This window comes from Strongylocentrotus purpuratus, unplaced genomic scaffold, assembly GCF_000002235.5.
Source record: "Strongylocentrotus purpuratus isolate Spur 01 unplaced genomic scaffold, Spur_5.0 spur5_scaffold_10, whole genome shotgun sequence".
Classification (NCBI taxonomy): domain Eukaryota; kingdom Metazoa; phylum Echinodermata; class Echinoidea; order Camarodonta; family Strongylocentrotidae; genus Strongylocentrotus; species Strongylocentrotus purpuratus.
Window position 1 is genome coordinate 20,712,094 of NW_022145595.1, and position 13,973 is coordinate 20,726,066.

Consider the following 13,973-nt stretch of genomic DNA (forward strand, 5'->3'; position numbering starts at 1 on the left):
TCTCTCTCTCTCTCTCTCTCTCTCTCTCTCTCATCTCTCTCTCTCTCTCTCTCTCTCATCTCTCTCTCTCTCTCTCTCTTTTTCTTTCTTTCTCTCTCTTTGTTCTTTCTCTCTCTCTCTCTCTCCCTCCCTCCCCCTCTCTCTCTCTCTCTCTTTCTTTCTCCCTCCCTCCCCTCTCTCTCACACTCTCTCTCTCTTTCTCTCTCTCTCTCTCCCTCTATCTCTCTCTATTTCCCTCTCTCTCTAACTCAAACAAATTTCGCATATGCATGTACATTAATAATTTGTAATTTCCTTCCAGCAACATTAAAAGAAAGAATAAAGGTTGAAATGGAGAAGATAAAACACATTTTGTTTGTGTGTATGAAGTCTTTATATCATAATGGTTTACTCCGGGGGTTTACTACCCTGCCCTCTACATCACCCCCCCCCCCCCACCACCACCACCACCACTTGGTAACAAGTTATTCGTAACCCTATATGATTCTGTCGACGCTTCCCAGGGACTATGGGCGTGTGGTTGCGGCTAACCCTAAACTAACCCTAACCCTATACCTAATCATATCCTCAATCCCAACCATGACCACTTAACCTTATAACACAAACACTTAGCACCTAACATATAACTACAACCTGAATCCTATATATCTTCGAAGAAACAAAAAGGCCAAGAAAAAAGCTGTTGTCGTTGGGAGTAGTACTTAGGCCAAGTAAATGATTACTAGTTTCTTATCCGGATTTTTCGTAAAATTAGGAGGAGGATGTTTCAGGTTATTTGATGTTTGATATGGTTTCTGTGCATATAAATACTAAAGGGGCAATTTCAACATGAATATTGCGAATTCAAATTTCAGTAGTGCCAGTGACTATACAGAGGATAAAACAAGGAGAAATTGCATTATATCACTTGTTGACCCATTTTCTAGTTTTCATCAGATTGTTATTTATGCCATTTCATTACAAAAATGATTGAGGACGTCCGAAAAGGGGACACCGGAGGAGACGAGAAACTAGACATTATTTTTATTTGGCCTTATGTCAGAGCATCCGTGGTGCGGCGAGATCAGTGTATCGTTTCACGAAAACGTCATAAGTACAAGTTCACCGTTGAAACGCGTGATAATTACAATACAATTTTTCAATGTGATGTCGTCGAACTTGTACTAATGACGGTCTCGTGAAACGTTGCACAGGTTTTACAACTCCTCAGTGGCGTATTTTGGACGTGAGGGGCGCTTGACCGTTTTGTAGTCGCCGTCCACTACAAGCTGGATGTCGCTGACCAGCTGAAGTGGTTCGACGACAGAGTCGTAGCGCTTGAAAGGGACGCCCTCTTTGTCGAGGAGAAACTTGTTAAAATTCCAGGTGACGTCACCGATGGTCATAGGCGACCAATACAGATTGGAAGGATCACCGATCTCCATTTTGACTGGTGGACAAGAGTTCTGAAAAGAGAAATTTGGTTTGAAAGTTGCAGAAGGAATATACAGAGGATAAAATACAAGATGACTCCATCCTTTGTTTTATTGGATTGGATGATTAAAAATATCGAGACAAAAAAAAACGAAGAAAACTTTTCGCAAACGTGAATTCATTAAAGGTGAATTAATCATAAAAGTTTTGTTTTTTTGTTTTTTGTTTTTTGTGACAGGAAAAAAAAGGATTGTTATCATAAAAGAAGAAACTTCATTTGAAGAAGAACAAAAAAAGGTTCATCAGTGGCAGACGTAGGGATGGGGGTTACCCCCCCCCCCCCCCATCAAATGAATGTTAAAAAACGGATAAGAGGCGTACAAAGACGATCATCAGTGCCGTATGATAGGGCTCCCTCTCACCGGCACCCTATTTCTAATAGGTTGCCTAGTTTTAATCATTTTCTTTCAACCAGTAAAACCTATGTTACCATGACAACGGCTGAACCACAGTACGTCCCTGGTGATCAGTATGAAAAATAAAATCAACCACAATACAAGGGATTCTCAATTCCAAGTGAAGTCGAGAAAATCAATGATAAATGAAAAGAAAATAAAAAACGTTTTTGTAAGGACAACTGTTTTCCTGTCATATCTAAGCGTTACCCAACTAAACAGTCATGTTTGTGGATTCGAAGAAGATTTTTTTTTTTTTTTTTTTTTAACCTTCGGTTTCTGGAAGAGCGGATATGCTTTTGGTCAGTTCACATCAATCCTTTCGTTACCCAACCAAACAGTCATGTTTGTGGATTCGAAGAAGATGATTGTCTTCTTTAATTATTTTTGTTTACCTTCAGTTTTTTGAAGAGCGGGTGAGCTTTAGGTCCGTTCACATCGATCTTCTCCTTGTTGAGATAGAAGTTGGGTTGGTATCCACCTCCTGGTCGCACGTACCGGAGGGTGTTAGGGATCTCCTGGCCCACCCCAGGTTCCTGGAGCCAAAACTGGTTGCAGGGGAAGCCCAAGATCGCTAGCTGATCACCGAACTGGTTCTAGAGGGTTAAGAGATATAATGGTAGCAGTTAGGAGGGTAGATAGGAGAAAAGAAGAAAGAGGGCGAGGGGCAGAGAGAGAGAGAGAGAGAGAGAGAGAGACGTACAGAGAGAGAGAGAGAGAGAGAGGGGGGGTGATATCTTACATCCTCCCCTAATCGATGTATGGCTCCTGTGCCGACCCCCCCCCCCCCCCACCCCAATGCTATACCACTGTAATGATTTCTGAATAACATTTGACTTACTTTTACACATTTCTATGAACCTTACATATTTTATTATCCATTGAATCACATTTGGTCCTACCCATTGCTCGGTTTGACTCACTCTCTGTCCCATCGAATCTTTACTACCCCCACCCCCCCCCCCATCTCTCTCTCTCTCTCTCTCTCTCTCTCTCTCTTTGTCGCTTTCCTACTTCCCTCCTTTTTCGCCATTTAATAGGGGCAGGGGGATATTACCCGTGCCTCCGTAGCTACTCCACTGATTTTAATTTCACATTCGTACCAAACATTATGGCCCGAATTCACAAAGCAAGGTTTGAGCTCAAACCTCCTTTTGTTTCGCCAAACCTCCTTTTGTTCTTTACAAACCAGGTTTGTAAAAAATGCGTAAAACGCGTCATATGACCTACGAAAACCAAGGTTTGTCGACAAACCTTCTTTGTGAATTCGGGCCTTTGTGGTCGTAAGCAGCAAAACCGACTGGTAGTATCCTTTATGGTAATAGGTATAGGTATTTCATAACCAATCACAATTTGCACTTTTCTTTGGGTTTATTCACTGGATATCATATCCCTATGTTATTACAATGACTGATTTCACATTTGGATAACAACTGTAAAACTATTCATAATAACAACGCTCACATAGTTTTAACAAAAAAAAAAAAGGATCTGATAATTTCCCGCCCCAATGAAAAAAATTTCCACAATCTTCTGAAACGTTGCCTGTTTCAAAAATATCCGACAAACAAGTTTTCATTTTCTCCGGGAGAGCATGTTTGGCAGAATAGATGAGAGGGGAGTGATTGCCCCTGCCCTCTCCATGTAACACCGTCCTGTAACATATCATGTAGAAAATAAATTGGTTGTACACGCTCTTATCACAAGTAAGCTTGATTATTGTAACGGGTTACTGTTTGGAATGCCTGATTCTCTGATAGCTAAGTTACAAAGAGTCCAAAATGCATGTGCAAGACTTGTCTATCGTCGGTCGAAATTCACTTCAACCGCACCTCTTCTGAGAGAACTCCACTGGTTGCCAGTCCGTCAAAGAATCTCATTCAAAATATTGTTAATTGTCTATAAATCATTGAGTGGTCAAGCCCCTAATTACAGCAAAGAATTACTTCAACTCAAAGTCCAATCACACAGTCGTAGCCTGCGCAGTTCCACAGATAAATTATTGTTTCAGATTCCCCATGGCAAAACTAAAGTAACTCTTGGGGACCGTGCTTTTGCTATTGCTGCCCCCAAACTATGGAATAGCTTGCCAATAGAAATAAGAAGCACTCCATCTCTCAATGTTTTTAAATCCAATTTAAAAACTTATTTGTTCAACTGAGTGATCTTATTTATTATAAAAAGGAGCTCTTAACCAGCGCAGCTGAATATATTTTGTATAAAAGCTGCGCTATATAAATTTATTATTATTATTATTATTATTATTATTAAAATATACCGACCATAAAAGCAAATTATAATTGAATCTTATTAATCCAGGCAGGGTAGCCATATCAGTGTAAATACTACTCTTCCTGCAGGTCCTGCATGCAATTATTATTTCTCAAGCAATTGCCAGGTACCCATTTCCACCTGGGTAGAGAGTAGCAAATGTGGATAAATTATTATTTTTTTGCCAATGAAAGTTAGCGCAAGCCTCGGATTCGAACCCCCAACCCTTGGACTAAGGTTCAAATGAAATGAATGAACCACTATAGCAAGACAGCAAGATCATGGCGATATTTGAATAAGAGTTCTGATAGACTATTCCAGTCCTCATAGACTTGGAAGTAAAACTGATTTTCCAGACGCAACGGAACCCCACAAACACGACTACAGACCGGTTTACTAACATATTCAAATTGTATGCATACTTTTTAGAAAATCTTTTTCTAGACAACCCCGGAAAGCTTGCCCGAGGCTTGCCCAACATAGCAACAAGTAATATGTGCAGACTGGATTCCAAGTATTGTAGTTCATTCATTGGTAACAGGTTACTGGAATAAACCGTCACTTGTTCCCCAGGAAAGAAACATCCATACATTTGAATATGTTAGAAAACCAGTTTATTGTGAGCATGTTTGACGATTAAGAAACAATAATATAACGGTTTACTTACAAATTCAAATTTATGGATGTTTATTTCATGTGGACCTAGTGACGAGTTCGAGTTCCTTAACCCGATATTAATGAATGAACTACAATACTTGGAATCCAGTATGTGTTGCAATGTCGGACAAGTCCCGGGCAAGCATTTAGGTTGTCAAGAACAAGATTTGTCTAAAAAGTATGGATACAATTTGAATATGTTAGTTAACCGGTTGATTGAAAGAGAAACATTAACGGTTGTTACCTTAAGTTCATTGAAATACGGGTACTGGTACGTGTAGGTGCAGAAGGAAGCTGTATTGACGACCAACACGACTTTGCCACGATAGTCGTCCAGGGATAGACTCTTTGTCATTGCGACATCGGACAGGGATTCGGCGTCATCGTAGCAAACAGCGTCGAGCATCGTCGCTCCCGAAAGACGAGAACATACAATGAGAGCGAAGAAAGCGAGAATTATTTTTTCATACGTAGCCATTTTGAAGAAAGAAAAACTACAACCGCGAATTCCAGTATTTTGCTTTGGTGCTTTTTGTAGTCAGGTGTAGAATGATTTGCTATTGCTTTGAATTTTTGTGAATAGCTTTGTTGTCTAGAAAATATCCTTTCGTAAAGGCCACAATGAATTTCCCAAGAGCAAGAAATTGAACGATTCAACGTTTGTATTCGTTAATGAAAGCTTGTTGTTTATTCCTCAGCAATTATAGACTCTGTATGCGGATGTGCGTTTACATCTTCCATGTCAATTTTACCATATGCAACTAAATTGTATATTCATATTATTGGGAGATTGTCTGTCACGCTTGAGTGATCACGAATCAACACCATACGGTACGGAAGACAGATAGTCTGCGTCTGTTAAAGGTATCACGTTACTGCTATCAAATTATCCCGTTACGGTAGCTGTAGGTCAATCCGGGATATATAGTGCGTATAAAAACGTGTACCCAACTTTGGTAGCTCTTAATTAACAAGAAAAAGCCAATATGACTTTGAAATTTATTTCATAATGAAGTGTAACTTGCTTTCCGTCCAATGATACCCTAATCATAATCTTTCTGCGACGGGTGACCGAGCACCAGGGTCTGTAAAAAGTGTTGTCAAAATCGCCTTGTACCGTATTTTGGCTGATGGAACGAATATGCATGTGCTTATTTGGTCATAAATCCGTTTAAAAGTTAAATTATACCTCGTGCTTCATATATTGCAATGTATCTAGCAGGGCTCAAATTAGATTTTTGTCCACGGGGCTCTTCCAAAAAAAAAAATAGCCCCCGTAAACCTTCTCACGGGGGCTCTTTTAGTGCTGACGGGGGCTCTTCTTTTAATACAAATTTCCATTGGATTGGTACCCATGAAACTCCTAAATTCCTTGGTATTTTATCATCATTTTTTTTAAGTCGGCATTCTCCCTCTTAGAAATTTACTTGTTACATAGCTGTATACTTTTATCCCCGTGATCAGTGGCGGATCCAAGCGGGGGGGGGGGGGGCGGGGGCCGCCCCGCCCCCCCCCCCCCCTGGGAAAAAAGAAGGGGGAAAAAAGGGGGAATTTTCTTCTTTCTTTTTTTTGAAAAAAGAAGTATTCCTTTCCCACTTGTATCACAGAGAAACAACAGTTTAAGTTAAGTCTAACGTTAACGTTAATTTGTTATTAAAATGTAGAGTACAGCCCTTGGCCTTAGGCCTAATTTAGGTCGTAACTGTTACTGTTTGAAAATCTAAAGTAAAATTAGATGGTTTTCATGGTTATACCAAGTGATTGAGAAAAAAAAGTTTACCCGTCACTGAGACCAGGTCAATCAATCTTCTAGATCCATTATTAGGGTCTAACGTTAGTAGATATAAGGTAGATGCAGGCACGGATCCAGCGGGGGTGAGTGGGCCTTGCCCCCCCCCCCCTTCCGCAAAAGAGAGAGAGAGAGAGAGAGAGAGAGAGAGAGAGAGAAGGAAAAGAGGGAAAGGGAAAGAGGAGCGAAAGGGAAAGGGGAAAGAGGAGAGAAAGGGAGAGGAAAGAAGAGGAAGAAGAAAAGAAAAGGGGGAAGAAGGAGATCGGGGGGGGGGGCGAAAGGGCCTTGCCTCCCAGGCTGTTGCCTCCCCCCCAATAAAACAAAATAAGAGAGAAGGAAGGAAGGAAATGGAAAGAAAAAAGGAAAAGAGGAGATAAAGGGAAGGAACATTGACGAAGAAGTAAAGAAAAGAAGGGGGATATCATGCAGTTGCAATTTTCCCGCCAACAAGTTGCGGATGGGGGTGGGGCAAAAGGCCTTTGCCTCCCTCGCCCCCGCTAAAAAAAAGAGAGAGAGAAGGAAGGAAAAGGAAAAAAGGAGAACTAAAAGGGACCAAAAAAGAAGAAAAAGAAAAAAAGGGTGAAAAGAATTTCGATGCGGTGTTCGAGTAGAATTCTGTGAGATGATGATATTCTTTTTCGTAGCTTGATGTGACGAAGTGTCTCTATCCAGATATCTGTTGATAGTATTATAGAATATAGAAGCCTGATATGACCTTCTGCTCGTAACCGACACGTCACCGCATTAAAATTAAATTGCAAATAGTGTTCAACAACACGATGGTGGATGAAACTTTCTAATATTCGAAGATACATGACCCTCAGACCATATTGTTTCATTATTTGTTATTCAATCAATCAAGGTCAAAGAAATGATTCATCATCGCACTTCAATTTATTATTTCACCTTTTAATGTACTTTCATTCTTATGCATCACGAAAGAACACTGAATTGGATTCTTCAATGTTTGTTTTGATTAATTTCCTCCCCTTTCCTTCTCCCTGTTTAATACTGATAAAATTTTCATTTTTTTTTTAATTAAGGCAAAATATTATTTTTTATATTTTCTTTATGCAAGACAGGGAGAGAGGGAGAGAGAGAGAGAGAGAGAATATTTTAAGTGAGAATTATCGAGTACAACTATGAATTGCATCCTTTTCAATATTATTCAATTCGCTGAAAATATTCAGAATAGGCCTATGAATATGATAAATCCACATAATACACCAACGCTGTTCAACGCATCCAACGCTCCAACCATAGCCCATATGCCAATGCACCATATTTATCAAATATGAAAAGATTTTTAAATGGAATTTGAAGAAAATTCAAACTTACAATGCACTGACAGGCATCAGTTGAAATCATGATTTCTCTGTGACTGGATTAGCACTAGTTTCTGAGGGACCAGTCACTGAAGAGGAGATAAAGGGAAGGAAAATTGAGGAAGAAGTAAAGAAAAGAAGGGGGATATCAGTTGCAATTTTCCCGCCCCCCCCCCTTGGAAAAAAAGGGGGGGGGGGGGAGGGGAAAGATTTTTTTTTCTGGGGAAAAAAAAGTGTTCCTTTGCCACTTGTATCACAGAGAAACAACAGTTTAAGTTAAGTCTAACGTTAACGTTAATTTATTATTAAAATGTAGAGTACAGCCCTTGGCCTTAGGCCTAATTTAGGTCGTAACTGTTACTGTTTGAAAATCTAAAGTAAAATTAGACGGTTTTCATGGTTAGACCAAGTAATTGAGAAAAAAAAAGTTTACCCGTCACTGAGACCAGGTCAATCAATCTTCTAGATCCATTATTAGGGTATAACGTTAGTAGATATAAGGTAGATGCAGGCGCGGATCCAGCGGGGGTGAGCGGGCCTTGCCCCCCTCCCTTCTCCAAAATAGAGAGAGAGAGAGAGAGAGAATGAAAAGAGGGAAAGGGAAAGAGGAGAGAAAGGGAAAGAAAGAAGAGGAAGAAGAAAAGAAAAGGGGGAAGAAGGAGATCGGGGGCGAAAGAGCCTTGCCTCCTAGGCTGTTGCCTTTCCCCAATAAAACAAAATAAGAGAGAAGGAAGGAAGGAAATGGAAAGAAAAAAGGAAAAGAGGAGATAAAGGGAAGGAAAATTGACGAAGAAGTAAAGAAAAGAAGGGGGATATCATGCAGTTGCAATTTTCCCGCCAACAAGTTGCGAATGGGGGTGGGGCAAAAGGCCTTTGCCTCCCTCACCCCCGCTAAAAAAAAGAGAGAGAGAAGGAAGGAAAAGGAAAAAAGGAGAACTAAAAGGGACCAAAAAAGAAGAAAAAGAAAATAAAAGGGTGAAAAGAATTTCGATGCGGTGTTCGAGTAGAATTCTGTGAGATGATGATATTCTTGTTCGTAGCTTGATGTGACGAAGTGTCTCTATCCAGATATCTGTTGATAGTATTATAGAATATAGAAGCCTGATATGACCTTCTGCTCGTAACCGACACGTCACCGCATTAAAATTAAATTGCAAATAGTGTTCAACAATACGATGGTGGATGAAACTTTCTAATATTCGAAGATATATGATCCTCAGACCATATTGTTTCATTATTTTTTATTCAATCAATCAAGGTCAAAGAATTGATTCATCATCGCTCTTCAATTTATTATTTCACCTTTTGATGTACTTTCATTCTTATGCATCACGAAAGAACACTGAATTGGATTCTGCAATGTTTGTTTTGATTAATTTCCTCCCCTTCTCTTCTCCCTGTATCAGGCATCAGTTGAAATCATGAATTCTCTGTGACTGGCTTAGCACTAGTTTCTGAGGGACCAGTCACTGAAGAGGAGATAAAGGGAAGGAAAATTGAGGAAGAAGTAAAGAAAAGAAGGGGGATATCAGTTGCAATTTTCCCGCCAACAAGTTGCGGATCGGGATGGGAGTGGGGCGAAAGGCTTTTGCCTCCCCCCGCCCCCGCTAAAAAAAAAAGAGAGAAGAAAAAAAAAGGGTGAAAAGAATTTCGATGCAGTGTTCGAGTAGAATTCTGTGAGATGATGATAATACTTTATCATAGCTTGATGTGACGAAGTGTCGCTATCCAGATATCTGTTGATAGTATTATAGAATATAGAAGCCTGAAATGACCTTCTGCTCGTAACCGACAAGTCACCGCATTAAATTTAAATTGCAAATAGTGTTCAACAACACGATGGTGGATGAAACTTTCTAATATTCGAAGATATATGACCCTCAAACCATATTGTTTCATTATTTGTTATTCAATCAATCTACGTCAAAGAATTGATTTATCATCGCACTTCAATTTATTATTTCACCTTTGGATGTACTTTCATTCTTATGCATCACGAAAGAACACTGAATTAGATTCTGCAATGTTTGTTTTGATTAATTTCCTCCCCTTCTCTTCTCCCTGTTTAATACTGATAACATTTTCAATTTCTCTTAATCAAGGCAAAATATTATTTTCATATTTTCTTTATGCAAGACAGGGAGAGAGAGAGAGAGAGAGAAAGAGAGAGAGAGAGAGAGAAAATATGTTAAGTGAGAATTATCAAGTACAACTATGAATTGCATCCTTTTCAATATTATTCAATTCGCTGAAAATATTCAGAATATGAATACGATAAATCCACATAATTCACCAACGCTGTTCAACGCATCCAACGCTCCAACCATAGCCCATATGCCAATGCACCATATTTATCAAATATGAAAAGATTTTTAAATGGAATTTGAAGAAAATTCAAATTTACAATGCACTGACAGGCATCAGTTGAAATCATGATTTCTCTGTGACTGGATTAGCACTAGTTTCTGAGGGACCAGTCACTGAAGAGGAGACAAAGGGAAGGAAAATTGAGGAAGAAGTAAAGAAAAGAAGGGGGATATCAGTTGCAATTTTCCCGCCAACAAGTTGCGGATCGGGATGGGAGTGGGGCGAAAGGCCTTTGCCTCCCCCCGCCCCCGCTAAAAAAAAAAGAGAGAAGAAAAAAAAAGGGTGAAAAGAATTTCGATGCAGTGTTCGAGTAGAATTCTGTGAGATGATGATAATACTTTATCATAGCTTGATGTGACGAAGTGTCGCGAGAAGGAAGGAAAAGGAAAAAGGAGAGCTAAAAGGGACCAAACAAGAGGAAGAAGAAAAAAAAAAAGGTTGAAAAGAAGGGGAGATAGATCAGTTGCGGTTACTCCCGCCAGCAACATGTGGAGAAGGGTGGGGGCCGAAAGGTCCTTGCCCCCCCCCCCCCCAGCAAACCTAGAAGAGAGAGAAGGAAGGGAAGGGAAAAGGAAAGAAAAAAAAAGAGAAAGAAAAAACGTAGGGAGATCAGTTGCCAACAAATTGTAAATCAGGGGGGGGGGGGGCACTGGCGTACTAATTGGGGAGGGGGGGGGAATCAAATTCAAACGTGGTTTATTTCTAATTCCATAACGGTGGTTTACACATAATGTTGAAATGGCATAATTTTCCAAGATTTTTAGTGTTATACTTTTTTATGCGTTTTATTGTAAAATGACAAATTCCTAAATTTACAGCCAGGCAAGAAATATGCTTCTTGAGATGCCTAGGGGCCTACACGTCAGGGCCCGCGGAACGGCGGGGATCGGGAGCCTCGAGGTCCCCCCCCCCCCCTCCACTTTTTTTGAAATAGAGAGAAAAAAAAAAAGAGAAATGGAAAGAGAGCTAGAAAGAAAAAATAGTTTACTGCCAGTGTCACAACAAAATAAGGTATTAACCGTAATTAAACGCCTAAAACCCCTGAGCTTCCGGGGCTCTGGCCCTGGACCCAACCGAGGGCCCTAAGGCGGGTCCCTTGATACTCATCTGACCGTAATTTAGTGCCTAAAACCCTAGTCCAGCCTCTGTACCGTTTTCGTTTAGCGCACCCAATCAGCTGATAAAATAACACACCCTCAACGTTGAAGGTAGACCTAGCTACCGTTTTCGTTAAGCACACCCAATCAGCTGATAAAATAACACACCCTCCACGTTGAAGGTGAAAGGGGGGGGGGGGGGGGGGTAAATGAATTCAGACGAGGATTATTTTCGAGAACGGTACAACGAAACGTCTTATTTCTCTAATAATTTAATGGAACGTCAAAGCTTCCGCATATCGCGCTCGAAGGGGAACTGAATTCAGACGATGTTTAAGAGTCGAGAACGGGCAACGAATCGCCTTCTTTCTCTCATGATTTAATGAAACGTCAAAGCTTCTGCGCTTCGCACAGGAGGGGGTGCACTGAATTCAGACAAGGATTAAGAGTCGAGAATGGTAATACAAATCGTCTTCTTTCTCTAATACTTTAATGAAACGTCAAAGCTTCCGCGCTTCGTGCATGACGAGGATTATTTTCGAGAACGGGCAACGAATCGCCTTCTTTCACTAATGATTTGATGAAACGTCAATGCTTTGGCGCTTTGCAGAGGAGGGAGTGGGAAAATCGCCCCTCTCTGCACCCCCCCCCATTACGTCAATGCTGGTCAACATTACGTACCAATATTTGGCTCGCATAATTTCAAATTTGACCCCCCCCCTAAGAAATCCTGGACCCGCGCCTGCCCGTGATGACATTCTCTCCATTTCTTCCCGTTCTAACATAATGTCCTCCTCATTATTCGGAGCAACCTTATTTACATTCTTTCTTTACTTTACTCTTTACCATATCCTTCCAAAACACAGGGGCGGATCTAGCTATTTGCTTAGGGTTGGGGGGGGGGGGGGGGTAACCCAAATACGATGTGGAGCATATCGTCCACGAGCCACATAGCGGCGAGGCGATTTTTGTTGTTGCTATTTTGAACACTCGTAAGTGATGTTTTCCAGGCATCTACTGACATCTACTACCACTGTGTAGGTCTGGACACATGATAGCATTTTTTTTATGCACATCACATTTTCACTTGGCAGCCCAAGGGGGATCGGGGGGTTACTAAACCCCCTAAACCGCCAAGATCCGCCTCTGCAACATCTTTGCTGATCTTCTTCTCAATATTGATTAATTAGTCGAGTTACATTATTTGCTGGTCTTTTAGAACAAACAGATTTCAGAGGATTCACACTTTTCATAACGAAAAACTTCTCCATGTTTCAGTCCTTGCGCGATCGTCTCCAGCTCTGCGAGCTTCCGTTGTTTGTATCGGTAATACCAAGAAGTTACCTCATAGAGATGGGAGAGAAAGCGCCATCTAAGTTCCATTTCATTGGTTTAAGGTTTGAAAATTGATACTCAATATTGTGTTAAAGTTATATAAGAAAAGATATTCTTTATTTTATAATTAACGGGGGCGATTGCAAAATTAAAAATCGCCCCCGTGGGCAACCTGACGGGGGCGATTATGGAGCTCATGCTTATCACCCCCGTGTATTTTGAGCGCTGGTCCACGCACATCTAAAAGTCCCTATTGATGTTTTACGTGATCCGAACACGATTTTTATGGGATATTCAACGAGGTATAGACCAGATTGGCCTCGAGTTGATTTTTGAGTCTGTGCTTTCACCCACACTTCTCACAAATACCCTCACTTCTTCCAGGGCAATCACTATGAACAACCACACTCATATTTCTCAAAGATTGATTTATCTAACAGAGAGAGAGGGAGAGAGATAGAGAGATGGAGGGAGAGAGAGAGAGAGAGAGAGAGAGAGAGAGAGAGAGAGAGAGAGAGGGGTAGAATGAGAGAGAAAGAGGGAGGAAGAAAAGATTAGGGAAGAGAGGGGGAGGGATGAAGGGAGAGAGAGAGAGAGGGAGAAAGGAGAGAGAGAGAAAAAGGAGAGTGAGAAGGAGAGAGAAAGAGAAAGGAGAGAGAGAGAAAAAGGAGAGTGAGAAGGAGAGAGAGAGAGAGAAAGAGGGAGAAAGAGGAGAATGAGGAGAGAGAAATAAAGGGAGAAAGAGAGAGAGAGAGAGAGAAAGGAGAGAGAGAGAGAAAAAGGAGAGTGAGAAGGAGAGAGAGAGAGAGAGAGAGAGAAAGGAGAGAGAGAAAAAGGAGAGTGAGAAGGAGAGAGAGAGAGCGAGAGAGAGAGAGAGAAAGAAAGGAGAGAGAGAAAAAGGAGAGTGAGAAGGAGAGAGAGATAGAAAGAAGAGAATGGGGAGAGAGAAATAAAGAGAGAGAGAGAGAGAAAGAAAGAAAGGAGAGAGAAAAAGGAGAGTGAGAAGGAGAGTGAGGAGAGAGAGAGAGAGAGAGAGAGAGAAAGAGGAGAATGAGGAGAGAGAAATAAAGAGAGAGAGAGAGAGAGAGAGAGAGAGAGAGAGGGGGGGGGGGGGGAGGCCCGAGGGGGTAATGAGGTTGTGGAAACTAGACTAATAAATGAAACTCATCACTTCATTAGTTTTTTTTGCAAGGATAGAGTCACTTTTGAGAATTTATTAAAATGTTTCATTGTTTTGAATATTTCAATCAACATGATGAATAAC

The 13,973-nt window shown here is 40.8% G+C and overlaps 1 protein-coding gene across 1 annotated transcript; it reads right to left on the reverse strand.

Moving 5' to 3' along the window:
- Positions 1–349: 349 nt before the first annotated feature.
- On the reverse strand, positions 350–5,558 carry LOC115921720 (glutathione peroxidase-like). Its single transcript, XM_030979730.1, has 3 exons — positions 5,041–5,558; positions 2,264–2,464; positions 350–1,445 (listed from the first exon to the last, which is right to left on the reverse strand). Exons 1-3 carry the CDS (start codon positions 5,272–5,274, stop codon positions 1,197–1,199), a joined length of 684 nt encoding a protein of 227 aa, XP_030835590.1. The 5' UTR covers positions 5,275–5,558; the 3' UTR covers positions 350–1,196.
- Between the last annotated feature and the right edge of the window lie 8,415 nt (positions 5,559–13,973).